The sequence below is a fragment of the Botryllus schlosseri genome, chromosome 8, assembly GCF_051294905.1.
Source record: "Botryllus schlosseri isolate E-star chromosome 8, Bs_hap1, whole genome shotgun sequence".
In the NCBI taxonomy this organism is placed as follows: domain Eukaryota; kingdom Metazoa; phylum Chordata; class Ascidiacea; order Stolidobranchia; family Styelidae; genus Botryllus; species Botryllus schlosseri.
The window spans coordinates 3,808,662-3,825,301 of NC_137243.1; the positions used below are offsets into that span (position 1 = coordinate 3,808,662).

At 42.6% G+C, this 16,640-nt stretch overlaps 2 protein-coding genes across 2 annotated transcripts; both read right to left on the reverse strand.

Annotated features, from left to right (window-relative positions):
* Positions 1-1,166: 1,166 nt before the first annotated feature.
* Positions 1,167-13,847, reverse strand: LOC145444135 (small subunit processome component 20 homolog). Its single transcript, XM_080322061.1, has 4 exons — positions 7,030-13,847; positions 5,501-5,664; positions 3,488-4,135; positions 1,167-1,748 (listed from the first exon to the last, which is right to left on the reverse strand). The coding sequence occupies exons 1-4, from the start codon at positions 13,845-13,847 to the stop codon at positions 1,438-1,440; spliced, it is 7,941 nt and encodes a 2,646-aa protein (XP_080178187.1). The 3' UTR covers positions 1,167-1,437.
* Positions 13,848-13,880: 33 nt separating this feature from the next.
* On the reverse strand, positions 13,881-16,236 carry LOC145444136 (NADH dehydrogenase [ubiquinone] 1 alpha subcomplex assembly factor 4-like). The gene has a single exon (XM_080322062.1). The coding sequence runs from the start codon at positions 15,437-15,439 to the stop codon at positions 14,780-14,782; it is 660 nt and encodes a 219-aa protein (XP_080178188.1). The 5' UTR covers positions 15,440-16,236; the 3' UTR covers positions 13,881-14,779.
* Positions 16,237-16,640: the final 404 nt, after the last annotated feature.

The following is a 16,640-nucleotide window of genomic DNA, read 5'->3' on the forward strand; positions in this document are numbered from 1 at the left end:
CTTCAAAAATGACTTTTTTTCTCAAATCGTACTGGCTACTTGATAAAATTGTTAGGTTACCTAATTTAAGCCTACACACAAAATTTTGTACAATTCCAGCCAGTAACCGCTTTGCTACAGGAGAAGAAAGTTTCTATTTACTATATCAAAATGAATGATAAAAAATTTGAAAAGTTTCTGTTCACCTAATGAAAGTGTTACGCTGTCTATATAAAAACCATGCTCACCAAATTTGGTTCAATTCCAACCAGTGGAAGCGGAGTTATTGCCGCCGAAAAATTTGGATTTGAATAAAATAGTATTTACGGTGACCGATTCTTTGTTTATTTATTATAGTTGTGCTCACCGTAAATACTTGTTTTTTTTTGGGAAACCCAGCACGTACGCAGCATTTGGATGATTCTATGATAGGGTTAACATATTTTTGGCTGTGATGAGAAATCACTTTAATGATATTCATAAAAGCGATGATAACACGAGCCTTTTCGGGAACGAAAGAATTTTGTAGCCAAATATAACATCCTAACGTTAAGAAATTATTGCATGCACGAGTGACCACGCGGCGATCGAAGAGATACTGGTACGTACTGACTCATCACACATCATCGATCCCTGGAGATTAATTTGCCAATTCTGAACAATCGAACTCGCACCGTTCTGAAGTACTCCAAAATCCCCATCAACACAAAGTTTCTGATCACTCTTTTCGACAGATTGTCATATTCTACCAATAGCAACACCACGAGCTATTTTCGCGGTAGCCCGCTTACACCTCACATGGATTGCCAATCACATTATTGACTGCAAACGTTGTTGCCGCAGGAAGAAAATACACGGTTCAACTTGATCTTTTATTACCACAAAGCCACGCTGAAAACACTTCGCCAAAAACAGTTAGACACTGTAGCTAGTGGAGACTGAAAACCCAGGTGCAAGATAATTCATAGAGTGGACATTCGCCAGATTTCATCAGGGTTGTAACCAAGTCACAAGTCAATTTTTCTTTTATAGGTTTCAGTCAATCATTTTCAATTCATCACCAAGTAAAGTCAGGGAGCAGTGGGTCGAGTCTCATTCGTAGCGTTCATTTATTAAGATCAGGAAGATTTCAACTCACTTCTGTATAACGTTCGAGTGACATCGAAGGCCACACATAATACACTCAATTTCTCGCCGTCAGCATGTTTATTCAAACAGGTAAAATAGAGTTTGCGAGTCCATTCTTCAAGTACCGGTCATGACACGCGAGATTTGAATGTCTCGAGTCGTGCGTACACGATTACACTCAATTCGAGTCAGGTCATCTACAAGAAAATGATTTGAGTCATTACAACCCGCACACTTTACCAGTGGTGAAAAAAGACTCCGCAGCCCCATAATTCAAAGTCGACATCGCAAGATTTCGTGATCAATGACGAAGTAAAGAAAATTCAACTATCATTCGCCGCCAGCCCCTTTCGCCTTCTTGCTCCGTTTATAATCGTAATCTGGTCTGAAGTGTCCGATCTTCCTTTTCCGCCTCTCTTTTTTCACCTGCTGCTTGCGTCTCTTCAGCACCGCCACCCGTTCGGGGTTGGTGACGGCCGCCACGTCCCTCATCCTTTTCCGTTCCCGCCTGCCGGCGAGCACCTTTTTTCTCGTCTCGTTGTAACTCTGGCTGAAGACGACCGGTCCAAGCCTGCCCTTGACCACCTCCATCACTTCGGCGGCTAACGTCTTCAAGGCGATTGCGTTCTCGTCATCGTCAACTGCAAACAATTGTCAATTCGTTCAACAGGTTTCAAGACTCGTGACTAGGACCGCGCGAAATCGAGTGCCTCGAGGATTCGGTTCTGAACCGAGCATCACTCATTATGACGCCACAACAGTATGAACGACATGGAAAGTTTAAATATGTACCTTTTTCACGCGACCACAAAGAAATTAACGTATGTTCGACATCACATTAAATTTTTTTTTCGACTATATATAGGGTTACCATGAGTCCTCTTGAATCAATAAATTGAAAGTGTCCTAAATGTCCTCTTTTTTGGGAATTCGTCCTTGTCTTCTAGGCAAAATTATAAATGATATCAAAAACTTGACCTCGAGGCAGGAAACGTCAGTTCCATAAATAATCGGGCAAAACGGACGGCGAGACGAAGTGATGACCTTTTTTTTAATAACTACGATACTATTGGTCGAAAACTTTTTAAATTAACCATTTTCTTTTCAGATATAACAGCTTTCAGAGTCTTTACAGAGTGTCCTCATTTTCAGATTTTGAAATACGGTAACCCTATACCTAAAGAGTATAAATATATCATCACACTTTGCGACAAAGCATGGGTTGATCACGGCTTCGCAGGCATGTCCGTTTGGTATGTTGCGACTCGACCAATCGAAATTTCAAGGCTTTAACAGTGGAAGATAGTATCAAAACATAATGCCTGTTATCCGTCACATTAAAGATACTTTGGTGTTTTTTCGACCATAGTGATTTCATTGCACTTCTTCACAATCTTGTGGGATGATCATGTCTTTGGAAATGTGATATTTCCCATAACGTTCGTAGTCTTGTACTATGTCTCGTATGCTGCGACACGGTCAATCCAGGTTTCAAGGCTTCCTCAGTGGAAAATAGTATCAAAACTATAATTCTCGTTAGTAAATTAACTTTCAGTTGCGAGGAGTGTATATAATTTCACTACCCGAATCATTGTGCCCAGCCCCACTCATTACTCGACTCGAATCAAAGAGTTTATCCTCGAATCGTGATGATTCCAACTGATTTCCTTCAGACAAAAACCTTTTTATGATCGTGGCCCTATTTCCGATTCGTAAATGTTCTGCGACCCACCACTAAATTGGCAAGAGATTACAAAAAAAAAGGAAGGCAAGCACCTTTGCGGCCCCACAACTAAGGTAAACGACCGCCAGGTTGAAAACCGCAAATATTTCAGTGCAAAGTAACCCGGTTGTGATTTAAGCTCCAACATCCCTAAATCAAAGCTGGTGTAAGGACAATGCGGCTTTTCAAAAATAACTTTTTTTCGACATTTATTGGCTACTTGATAAGATTGTTAGGTTGGCTAAAAAGCGTTGCACAACCAATTTGGGTTAATATAAACTTGTGGAAGAATGATAGGTACTATCATTGTTAATTATACAATTACATGCCATAATTACTATTTTCGAATATTCGACTCCAATAACTTTTTTCCTTTACGTGTTGGAATTGAGCCAAATTTGTTTTTCGGCAACCGAACAGCGTCATGATGAGGTATCAGTTAAATTGAAAAGAGAAAAAACATTTGAAGTCTCTAATAATAAATCCAAAATTTCTCACTCTTATAGCTACACTCCTACAGGTAGGAATCTAGCCAAATTTGATGTGCAGGTTTTTTTGTCTGCCAACCTAACAATTTCAACAACTAGCCAGTAATACTTGTTTGATCAACGCTTAAGGACAATCGTACAAGTCGACGTCAGCGCCCAGAAAACTTACCAATATTTCTCTCCGTCTCTCTGTAAATCAGATCCATGATGACAGGCAAATACCGTTGCACGTCAATGCTGATAGTCAAAGCCGCGAATACTTTCAGCACGGCTGCTCTCCGACACGTTTCCTTGGTATTGTCAGCGGCTTCTTGCTTAGACGCTTTCAGCAGCTTAAACAGTATTGAATAAACTGGGGAGCTCACTCTTTTCGCTGGCAGCGTCAACCCATCGTCATCAATATCATCCTGGCAATCGCCGACTTCGGCTGAATCATGCAAAGCTCTCGCGACGAAAATGAGATTCTTGACGCATTGCTCGGAAAGTTTCGGGTCCAGTACTTCCGATTTTATCTGCGCGCAAAAGCGATCGCCGAGAAACTCCAATTTTTGAGCGAATTCCTCGAAATAGCAATCTTCCGCGTTCAGCAGGGTATTCTTGTCGTTCGAGTCCAGCGCCGAGAACACCGTGCCAAACACTTGGCACGAGACAATTCTGACCCAAACGTGCGGGTGAAGGATGCAGGCCTCGACGCACAGCAACATCTCGCTGACTACTCCTTCCCGCGCCGAGTCTCGAACGAGATCGCAGCATTTCAGAACGGAATGGAACGCAGAGATTTGATGAAATATGTAATGGTCGCTGTTAGATACAGTGTCTGTAAAAGAAATGTTACGTAAACGTGCATATATAACATCACAATTTTTAAATTAAATGGTTGTATCTGAATCAAGAGAATCTCTAAAAGATGTGCATTGTGCAGACACTGTTTACAACAGTGGTTCCCAACCTTTTTCGACTCATCGCCCCCTTTTGAAGCTCCACACCGATCATCGCCCCCCAAATAGTGGGAACCGAAAAACAGCACTTCGTCAGCACTAAAAGACGCACATGATTTCAAATTGGTTTTTCTTGACTGGCAAATAATTTTTTCCTTGCGGGATGGCATTTGTCATGTAGGGTTAAGGTCACCAGGACAGGAACATTCGACGTCAGCCATTGAGGCGCCTATGGACAATTAAACATATATGTATATATATCCAAGTTCTCGGTCTTCTCACTGCTGATCGTTCTGGCACACTTCTCGGAGTCGCATGTTACATGGCCTCTACCTTCATAATGGCCGACGCCGAAGTCTACCATTTGCATAAATCATGCGTATTTTTGTTGGGTGACGGGGACCCCAAGATCAAGATACATGAAAATATTAAATCGCACACATGTTAATTCACGAAATAATTTTGGGCTCCCTTCGATTTCTGGCCCCCACCCCCAATTGGGGGGTTTGGGATGCGGTAGTTACGGCCCCTACTCCAATATAGCCATTTTAACGGGCCATCGCCCCGCTATCGCCCCCTTCGTTGTCTTCGCCCCCTATCGCCCAATTCGTCTGTTTTCGACCCCCCTAGACAGCCAAATCGCCCACGTTGGGAACCACTGGTTTACAATAACTTTCCAGACAGTAAAATTAAAGAGTTTTGAATTTCTGTCAACATTATTGCATCAGATTATCCAGAATCATCAAGATCATCTGCAAACAACTGCAAGACAGGAAATACAGCTACAGTTAGGAGGAAATTAGGGGGCCGACGCTTTTCAACTGATACGGGAACGGTATAATGTAATTCGAGAAAATTTGGCCTACTCCAAACAGCTAGTTATGAATTGTTGCTATTAAATTATCAATTTTGTGATACGATTGCTTACGTACAATGTGCTTTTCAATTCTCTACTAGTTGCTGACGATTACCCCTGTTGAGTGTCAGCCCAAAATATTCGGGTTCATTTCAATATGAATATACCATTCAACAATGTAGTATTCCATTTTGGATCTTATAATGGTTTTATAAGGAATTAATTGTTACAGAAAAATGAAACCACACTCTTTTACAACGAATTTATAATAATATCACCCAAAACTTTCTTTTTATCATCGACAACTTGACAAGCAACTGAATACTAGATTCTTATGATCGTAACTCGTAACACATCTTTGCTACTTGAAATAAATAAATATTCACACCTGAACTCGCATCGGTATTTTCGACTGCATTCTTGAGAGCATTCAGCATAAGAGGCAGCAGCTTTGCAAGAAAACGGATGAAATTTGTGCCTTCCGCATCGGTGAACACCGTGACGAGGACGGCGCCGAGTTGTATGTGCAGAAGACGCTTCTCATCTGCGTACCTGAAATAAGGCAAAGACATGCAATCCAGTATTATACGGTGTGGAACAGGGGTGTCAAACATACGGCATACATACATATTGTGTAATCCGGCATATTTACAAGTTGAGGTTTTTAGTAATAAATCCTCCGACGTAAATATCAAGTAATCCGTCAATACAGTTATGCCAAACATGTTCATGGGCCGCATTATAACCATATGTCGGCAGTGATGAGTTCTAACCCAAGTACCCATCAGGAACAAGTCGGTGACATTGCCATTACACATTTAGAGGGAAAAAAGTGCACACCGAGTACGGAGCTTTCAGGAAAAATGGGCCAAATAATTGTATTCGTAGAGACGGAAACGAGACTGCGAAACCGTTGCGAAATATTTGGAGCTACGCGAAGATTATAATTCATGTATCTTTGGTCACACTTCTGTTTACCTTACTGCGACCCAAAAGGCCCCAGTGCTGATCTCCAGTGAAAACTGAATGATGAATTGGTCAGGTGATATAAAAAGAATGAGCAATTTTCCAACGGCCGCGTTTACAGTCTCTCATATTCCTCACCCCGAATACGTAGGGCCAACGACCCATCAAGATTCAAACATGGGGAGTATAGAAATATGCCAACTTATCTATATCATCGCTAGAGACACTGTTTTTGTGATTTATATCTGTATTCAATCGACCAGTCATCGTATTTTTGCTAATTCTATTGTTTGCGAATAACGGTGTTGCTCGAATAGAGCCCACGTGATCCGTGATATAATATTATTTTGCATAGTGCTAATAATAAAGCATTCCAATTGAAAGCAAATATATAGATTTGGAGGAAAGATATTGCAATCATTTGACTGGTCCGGCCGGCGAGCTATCAAAACTTTTGATTCCGGCCCGCCACCCCAGTCGAGTTTGTCACCCCTGGTGTAGAATAATATACAGCGTCCAGGAATAAAAATTAACAAATGAACAATTGAAGCCTAGAATGGTTCCAGGAGTCGACAATGATATGATGAACACTAAAGACTACCGTACTTAAATTACAGTGAGACGAGTTTCTCAGGCAAAACCACTTAAATTTCAGAATTCGTAGTGTAATCTCAGAGTTAGTGAAAGTTGACAAGGTACAATGCACCCTGGAATTTAAATCGACTAATGAAAGTATTTATTATATCCCTTCCAAATCTACTTTTGCAAACAACTTTAGTATTGTTCAACTTCATTTTCTACATCCACTCGAAGCACTTTCAAAACATCGGAAAAACCGCTACTTGCACTTAAAATCGAGTGGAAATTTACAGCATCACTTCCGCTGGTACTAGAGTACCAACCATGAATCTGACGGTCCTGATCAGATGACATGCAAAACATAAAAATTACCATTGCAGCACCAAGTCAAACAACCGATCCACGTCCTCCGTCTCCAAATGATTCAGAAGCATCTTCAACACGTGCGCGCAGAGCTTCTTACACTTCACCGACTCCTCGTTGAGAAGCATGGCGGACAGCGGCACGAAAACGACCCCGCAGTTTTTCTTCACCATCGTTTTCGGCAGCGAGTCGACCAGCGACGTCAACATCTCCAGCGCCGACAACCGTCCCGATTCAAACTCAAACGTGAGCTGCCCCAACACAAACCGCAAATGTTTCTCCAGCTCTGGTCTGGTGATGGGGTAGTGGGTGATGTAATACAAGTACACTTGTCTCGCGTGGGCCACGGCGGACGCGTCATGGGACTGGATGGATATGCTTCGTATCTTATCGATGACATCGTTCATTTCGCCGCAAGTCAACCCTCTGGCTACAATCGATTGTATCAAGTTAAAAGCGTGACTCTGCCTTTCTCGGTCGTACAGTATTTCCTCCGCATATCCGAGCAGAACTTGCAGCTGAGTTTCCGATAACTTACCGCCAATTTCACTTTTGCAAACCACGCTCAACGCTTTATAAGTCACTAGTACGATGTCATTATGGGCGCTGCCTTGCGCGTTTTCACGCAGAATTTTGAACAAAGCACCGATGATATCGACGGCATTCCGAGATATACTCGGCAACTTCACTTTTAGCAACCTAGTCAAGCACCTAGTCGCCTCGGCGACAATCTTGTAATGCGCAGACACTAAACACTGCTGCAGTATCTCCACGAAAGGATCAAGCATACCGAGATGCACCTCGTCAGAGGTGCGGATGACTTGTCTCTTCAACGCGCTGTTGAGGAACTGCAACGCAAACTCAATAATCAAATGCAAGTTTGTTTTTTGCGCCTTTTTAGTCTCCTTAACGCCGTATCGTTCCGGTTCCGCGTTTAAAAGCAGGCAAGATTCAGGACGCCGTCCCTTGCCGTTAATTTTCCCTTTCGAATTATCCTTGTTTTGTAATCCAGGCATATTTTCTGTCAGCAATCCGTGTAAGAAGATCATGATGTCATCAGCAGCCATCGCCGAATTCTCTTGCAATCCTTGATTGATTTCGGCGAGCACAGATTCTACAATCCTTCTTTTAGCGTGATCGTGGGTACTGTCAAGTACAGCTTTCAACGGCGCTATCGCGTCTACGATGGATTCTTTCTGCGAAAACTTGGCGTAAACCCGGTAGATATTGTACGACCTGCTGCGGCCTCGAGCCTCTGGAATTTTCGACTTGATCTGTTCGACGCCGCGTTCCTCCTCGCCTTTCCCGAAAAGATCATCCTTCAAAATGCTTAAAAGAATCTTCTCAGATGACCCCAACGCGCCTACCTCGAGCGTCGGTTCGATTTTGGAGAGTATACTGTTCACCGTGTTTACCATCACATGTTTTTGATAACCCCGCATCAACCCGTCTTTCAACTCTCTCAAAACTATCGGCAGATACCGCGGTTCGAGGATCTCCACGATCTCTACCATCACTTTGGCCGCGGCCGAACGCACTTCCTTGAAGCGATGTCGCAGAAACGCGACCATTTTCAATATTACGGTGGGCAGGTGTTTGTTCATGACTCTCGTCGGTAGTTTTTTAAGCAGCATCACCACCGCTATAGCGAGAGGCGCACGCGCCGAGCATGTATCGATGTCGGAGTAATTCTCAGAATCGGCCAGCTTGTGGGTGGTGTCAGCATCCAGCTTTGTAGACAAGCTTTTGCAAAGACGGGGCAGAATATCGCAAACGACCGCTGCATAAATTGCTGAAATTTCGTCGCAAATCTTTTCGCCGTCATTTTCCTCTGCAGCATCAACTTCCGAGTTTTCTGGCGGATTACTGTCGACATCCTGCTTCTGCTTTTTCCCTTTTTTCAACAAGTAACCGCCTTCCAACTGCGCGGCTTGCTCCGACGTGACGGAAGAAATATCGAAATGAAACGAATTCAATATCGAACACACCAGCTTCACACCGTGCGGCTGTCTCAACATCATGGTGATATTGTACCGCAAAAACTTTACATAGGCGGCCCACGGCATGACCGACGCGCACGCGGACACCACTTTCAAACAGGAGTCGCGCAAATGCAAGTGTTTCGACAGATCTCGCCATTTCAGAGTCTGTGCTGCTAGAGGGAGCAGATACGTGTACGCTAACGAATGGGGAATCTGAGATTTCTCGTCGCAACCTTCCTCGCGGCGCGATATCACTTCCGCCAGCTTTCTAAAAGCGCGCGTGCGCCTGTGCAGTTGAATGTGTTGCACGTTCGTGAAAAAATCCGAATCCAAATCACGATCGTTCGACAACACCAGTAGACACGAAAAAGTGCTGTCGACGGGCGTCATTTTCGCGACCTTCACCAGCAATCTCAACCATTCGTGACGCTGATTCTCGTCTTTACAATTCAACCCTCTTCTGAGCGCTGGCAGAATGGTGGCGGTGACCACGTTATCTCGCAAATTTGGATATTTCATTTCGTCGGCCTTGAATATCAATTCCAAAATCAGTTCGATCGCCCGTGACGACATCTCTCTCAAAGACAGATCGTTACTGTGATTCGAGAGGGTGAAAATGCAGTTATGCACCAGCGGGAGCAGCCCGCGACATTCGTTAGCGAGCAATACAGCTGCTTCTTCACTCTCCAGAGTCCGTGCCAATTCTTGAAAACCAGTCAATCTCGAATCGTAATCCAGCTCTTCGATGAATCTTTTATCCCAAGTGTTAAGATCTGATACTATCATCAAAACTTTTCTCAAAACTGTGTCATCCTCACTGACGACCATACCGAAAGCTTTAGCAAACACGCTGCCCAGGGCAAGACGGCATTCTCTGCTTCTAACTCTCGAATACAACTTTGTGATAGGAAAGATGAAGTCATGCTTAAACGGCAACGCATCTAACGCTTGTAACGCGGGTAATATCGATTTGTTTTCCGTGACAGCTCCGATCTCCCTTCCGGCACGCGCCATATTCGAAACATGACTGAGCAATAACTCCACGAGCTCTTTTGACAGTCGATCGTCGTCAACGTGACGACCCAGAGAAATCAATATCTGCAGGTGGGTGTGGATCAGACCGGACGAGCTTTTTTGCTTCAGTTTGCGGATGAAATACTGTAAAATGTCTCCGATCTGATTCGCCATCAGTAATACGCCGATTTGGGACGTGTCAAGGGTTTCAGATTCGGCAACACCGCAATCGATCGAAGATAGGGTCTGTAAAATGAGCTCGGACTCATGGTTGGCTTCTTTGTCGAGTTCATTTTGTAGAAGTCGCGTCAGTATTTGCAGGATGAAATCACACACGGCAGACGACGTCTTAGCGGACACTAGCGTTTTAGTCATCTCATTCAACAAGCAACTGTCGCCGTTGATCTTATTTCCAAGAAGCGGAACAAAGCGTGGACTTCTCGATAGTATGTCGCACAATTTGAGCAGCGCCGTAGGGTGAGAAATGCACTCGTTTTGCATCTTTCGAGCGTGAGGCTCGACTAACACATAGAACAAGCTCCTAATCTGGGCCGGAGATAGCGTGGAGTCCCGTCGCCATACCGTAATCAACGAGTTGAATGCGTTGTGCGCCAGCTTAGCAAGAGCACGCAGAAAACTAACTGTACTGTCCGACAAAATTTCCTGTTCCGTCGAAGCCATCATATCAATCATCCTATGAAACGACAGGTGCATGGTCAGCAATAATTTGTACAGGTAGCGCACAATTTTGTCCGACAACATGTTGGGATGTTTCTCGATCAAAGCCGTCAACGTATTCAACACACCGTTTTGCTTCGATAAAGGTACCACCCTCTGTAAATCTAAATTCAAGTCAACCTTTGAATCTAATGGAGACGAGATCGCGTTTTCATCCACGAGACGCATCACAGGTTCAATTACAAGATACACAAAGCCGTCCATCGTTTCACTTTCGAGAGTTGACAGAAATCTTAGTATTTGAGAACTGTGCTTCGAATGTGCTATGATCTTACCGTACATGAGTCGAAACAGTACCGGGACAAGTGACTCCTTCTTATCACGTTCGATTTCATCCAGATTGAACCTGATGACGGTATCTCGGATTCTATCATCATCCAACAAGGACTGTAGCTGCTCGGCAAATTCCAGCAAATGCTTGTCTCTGAATTTCAGCAAGCACTTCAATGCCAGCGTCTGAACGGCCGTGTCGCCGTACGTCAGCATGTCGTGATACATTTTCTTCAACTTTTCAGCCATGAAGCATCCTTTCGGGTTGTTAAACTTTGCAAACACTTTCAAGATGGCGATCAGCATTTTGGCGCAGAGTCTTTTGGAGAAACGTTTCTTGCTGAAACTGCGTTCCGGATTTCGCACCAGACTTTGCGTGTTCGAATTCGCTTTGTCTACTTCGCAATACTCGTTGTCCATGAATTCCAGAAAGAGAGACACCAGAAAACGGTTATTTTTTTCAAGTATATCGAGATGTGGCGAGTTTTGCATCATAGCCCATAGCAAGCAGCGGTAGTTCACTAAGTCCGGCTTTGCATTCGTTTCAGTTGCTACAGTGAAGTCTACGCCATGCTTAAAAAATAATCCATCCATATCACAATCTACCTCGCAGTCTTCCGTATCAGAGGATTTTATAGTCATGTTAACAACATTGCTTGAAGAGGTATTCAACAGGTCAAAAAAGAGAGCCCACAGCGGACTTTTGCTATCATCCGGCAAAAACGCAGAGACCCTTTGGTGGACACAGCTCCAATACGACGAAAAGTTGACATAGTAGTTTGACAGGAGATATCTCAAGGCAGCCTCCTGCGTCGTCGCGCTCATGTCTGTTGAATAGGTTATTTTGCTCAGATGCATGGCTTTGTCTCGAAATGTCTGTACTGTGGCCGGCGTTCCTTCAACCAACAAACAAGACACGAATAGATCTTCGTCCGGATACAGAGAAGCAAGAATCCTCAACGAGAATTTACGAATAGTGGCATCCGACGACGATAAACTCCTTATCATCTTTTGGCTGAGCTTTTCAGCAGCCAGAAATTTTCCAACCGCATTCTTGTCCATCACACAAAGCATATCAGTGATAAACAGAAGATTCGTGTCAAGGTACAGTTCATCTGCGCTCTTATCCAAAATGTAAGCGGTAATGTCTTGACAAAGTTTCGTGAAAGAAGCTTTAGTTTTAGCGGCAGTTTGCTTATGAATGAAGTAAGCTGATTGCAGGATCATTCTCACAACAGCGTAGACATTTTTCGTGCTCCAATCTGCATTTGATACGCGATCATCGATGCACTCAAAAGCATTTTGAAGTATTTCAAAAGTCTTGAGGGCAACGGGAGTAATATGGCTCACGAGTAGAAGCGCTCCCCATACAATGCTCGGACTCGCATTAGTGCCGACAATAATACCGTTCAAAGACTCTTGGATTTTTTTTGTCGCCATCTCCCTGCTGATCAACGCATAGTCGATATTGAAAGGACGATGAGATATAATATTTTTGGCATCGCCGGGCTGAGACGAATTTTGTAGAACAAAATCAACCAGTAATTCCAATATAATTTGAGGGTAATCGTTAATTTGAACTTGACAATAGTTCAACATTGATCGCCTTATCGTGTTATAACCGTCAACGTACTTCAGTATCTGCCGCCAAAACTTCACTACGAACTCCACGGGATGGCTTTTATTCCGTATCAAAGAAACCACAATTTTCTCCTTAGACGTCTGAGAAAAGTAGTCGATTTTAGCAGCAACCAAAATCGCACATAGATCCAAAATAGTCTCACTATGCAGACCAGCATATTTAGAGGACATCGTCTCGACGCAGTTCAAAAGCCTCGCTTCTTCTAGAATAAGCAGTCCGGAGAATTCACAACACCATCTTGACGCCAGCTTCGCAGCGTGTTCCAAATTATTCCCAGTTTTGATAGCGTCTTGCAAAAAAGACATTAAAGAGTCCCAAATTCGGGATGAATGTGTTTTCTGCACATGCTTCGCCAGTAGACCAAACATAGAGTCCAAACTAGTGTACACATTGCACTGATTAAGGTCAGGATTGCTAAGACAATGCAATAATTTTGGCAGTATCGCATCAGCGTGTGAGTATAAAGTTCCATTCATTCCCCTCAGAAGATGGTATAATATCTCTCCAACATTTCTCTCCGTTGAGCCATTTTGATAAATGCGGAAAAATAGGCCAAAAAAATTTTCTCGTCCGCATGCTTTTCGCATTAGAAATGTGATACTTTCCGCGGCGAATGATTTGATATGGTCGGGATGCTTACCATAAATTAGATCTTGATACATTTCAAGAATACTTTCCATGTCAGACACCATGTACCGCCACAAATGCTTAAACATGAGTGACATCGTGTTGAACACCCATTCCAGTCTGTCGGTATCTTTCGAGTTGAGTAATTTCGCCAATATTCCAAAAAAATCCTTGAAATGCGAGTAGAAGTCTGACCGCAGGTCAACGCAAAGAGCTACTATCAATTCGCAAAGGGATTGTAGAGCTAACGAATCAACTTTGTCGAGGTATTTCAATAATGATGCCAGGATGTGATCCTTGTAGTGGACGACCATTTTGAAATTTCGACTTTGCTCCAAGATCTCTGCATAAAATTCTCGAAAATCAACGCTTCGGTCTTGATCGCGCCATTTCAGAAGACAAGCGTTAAATTGCGAATCATTCTCTTCATCCGTGTGTTCGACATGCTTGATTCTGTGAACGGCGTTAACAGAAACACGAGCTAGTCGCTCGGAGAACGTCAAAAATCGATGAGTATTGCTTTCTTTGTGTTTGGCCGCTTTTGATGCAGGCATTGCATTGGCAGTATCTTACGGTCTAATTAATCGTCTGCCGGAAATCATGAAATGATGCACAAATGTGAATGAACTCAACGACTAGATTCCACACGATAGAAATATCCAAAGTAAGATGTCACACAAAATGAAAATGGGTGGTACAGTACAATACACTGATGCTGATCTAAGTGACACATGGGTAATATCTTTGACGTGATTTCATAGGTGTCACCGAAATTCCGAATTCAACATGCCTCTGCATGCAAATGAGGCGAAAATGACCCAAGGTCAACAAGGTCAACAAATTGACGATCCACTGTCCGAGAAAAAGAAGCGTTGCAAAGAACCAAAATTGGTTGATACAATTGAAATCCATATTTGAATAAACCCGGATATTTTCGGCTGACATTGATCAGGGCCAATCGTCAGCAATTAGTAGAGAATTGGACAGAACATAGTATATCAATATTAAGTCTCTGCTAGGTGCTTACGTTTACCCCTGAAGAGTGTCAGCCAAAATATTTTAGGTTATCTCAATATGAATATACTATTTAGTTGTATATTAAAGTTCTGTACATGCAAAAAGCTCTACAATCGAAACCACTCAATAACGAAGTGCTGAAGATTTTTGATGAAAATGTACAACCATGTGACTGGCTGAAAGAAGTCCCGTACAACCATGTGACTGGCTGAAAGAAGTCCCGTGCAAGCATGTGACTGGCTGAAAGAAGCCAATTATACAATACAAACTATTCAGCTACCCGGTATTTTTAAAATTACTCTGAATTCCTTTATACTGTGTGAGTAGCGAGTAGGCTTTCTGTCGTAAACATGACCATATGCGAGCTCAATGTATTTCTGCCAGCAAAATCAGTAATTCCAACAGAAATATTATAAACTACAATATTTAACCTAAAATATTTTTTCAAGTAGAACACGAACATGTATAGTTAAGATAATTTTTTCTGAGAATCGTATGGTAACTCGGAGCGGAATATATTCGTTCCATCCAACAATTCAAAATATTTCAAAACGTCGTTCGCTTCGGATTCTCTTAATCGAAGTCTCTCCGCAATCGCCCCTACCCCCCAATCGGCAGGATTCATTTTGTGGTTATAAAGCGCTTCTATCACAGATTTCAAGTCAGCTCTACCTCTGGGGATATCCCTGTTGGTTATATCGGTTTCTTGATGACTTCTAGATTTCGGGAGTTTACTTTCCAACTCTGTATTTCTTCTCCCAGGATGAGCATCAGAAGGGGAGTTACTTTGAGTTTGAGCCGCTGGGTCCTCAGACGTTACATATACGTCTTTCATCAAAGTTAAATAATCCAAATCTTGTTCTTGAGATTTTTCAACCTCCTCAATCTTAACCGTTTTAGAATCCTCCGACAATTTTGCACTTCCAATGTTCATCGGAGCACGCTTGGGTACAAGTCTCTGCCTTTCCAGCTCTTTCTGGGCCCTTTCGGGAGCCATGTACTGGCGACCTTCTTTCTGTACCTTTCGTTTTGCTGAAGTAGCTGTGGCGGAGAGCACATTTTTCACGGTTTCTCCCGTTCCTCTCACTCGGGGGCTCAAAGAAGCCAATTTACCACTGGAACTGCCCATAGTCAGTTTATATCATTATCAACATTGTGGTATATCTAAGCATGGCCAGATAGATATTAATACAGCTACAGGCCTACAGCTAGCTAACTATGGTCATTCAACACAACAGATTTTGTGAATCAGGTCAACAACACGGTAATCTGATGGTACAGTAATCAATATGCCTCATTTATCACATTCTATCCTCAAATAAGACCCGTTTGATCTAATTGATTGGTAACTTCAGTATATAGGGCCATTCTGATAGACTGATAACAGCCAAATACTAATGAGCACTACTTGAAATAATAGGTAACATCCATCAACATATGATTTCTAATAGCATGTAGTCTATAGTCTATCAAACGTTCTCCTTCACGACTAATCAATTCGTTGATTAATTCCAGTCCAGGTTAAAATCGATCAAATTGGTAAAACCTTATTGATGCTGATCTATACATCGGGTTACTTTTTGAACCAGCCGTATATAAATAACCACGGGTCATTTTGTCATTTCAAAACACCACAAGATTGCGACAAAATACAAAGATAAAGAACATAGGATACCGGTTGCGGCGGTTGGTTATGGTATCGCATGTTCGCATCCTATATCCTGCTCCCGCCGTATGCCCGTATATAGCCAAAGCGTATACCTATATCGCATTCCATTCCCGTGAAGCTGAATTTGTTACGCATAAAACACATGCTTATTATTAAAAATACCTTCATACTAATTTATTCCATTGTAAAGGAACATTCTGACTTCTGAGGAATTCACTGACACCGAGACCTTGTAACTATTTCGTATGTTTCAAGGATAAACAATAAACATGTTGGCAACATGCGCTTTCCATACAGCAGTTATTGTGACACGAATTACGTATAAACGGAAATAAATAATTATATGATTTTGATCAGCTCAATCGTAAGTTATGATTGGTTGGCAGTATTGTTCCTCCTCCTTTATCTTTCGACATCTTCAGATAAGTTGTCACGCCGGATAAAACTCCTCCACAAACTATTTTCATAATCTGCAATCTACTTGTACTTTGTACACATTGATTGTGTACGTCTGTAACTGTTATGTAGGCTATTTCATATCTTCTACTATTACATTTTGTACGATGCATTCTGTACTAGTTTACCCTGGTTCGTTGCTAATCTCTCTCTCTCTCTCTCTCTCTCCCTCTCTCTCTCTCTCCCTCCCTCTCTCTCTCCCTCT

Bases quoted from the DNA above. Each gene is read 5' to 3' on its own strand.
- LOC145444135 (XM_080322061.1), bottom strand. From the start codon at position 13,847: ATGCCTGCATCAAAAGCGGCCAAACACAAAGAAAGCAATACTCATCGA. The intron at 5,665-7,029 runs GTAATTTTTATG...GCCTTATTTCAG, and splicing joins TTTGACTTGGTGCTGCAATG to GTACGCAGATGAGAAGCGTC. The intron at 1,749-3,487 runs GTAAGTTTTCTG...AATTGTTTGCAG, and splicing joins AGAGACGGAGAGAAATATTG to TTGACGATGACGAGAACGCA.
- LOC145444136 (XM_080322062.1), bottom strand. From the start codon at position 15,439: ATGGGCAGTTCCAGTGGTAAATTGGCTTCTTTGAGCCCCCGAGTGAGA.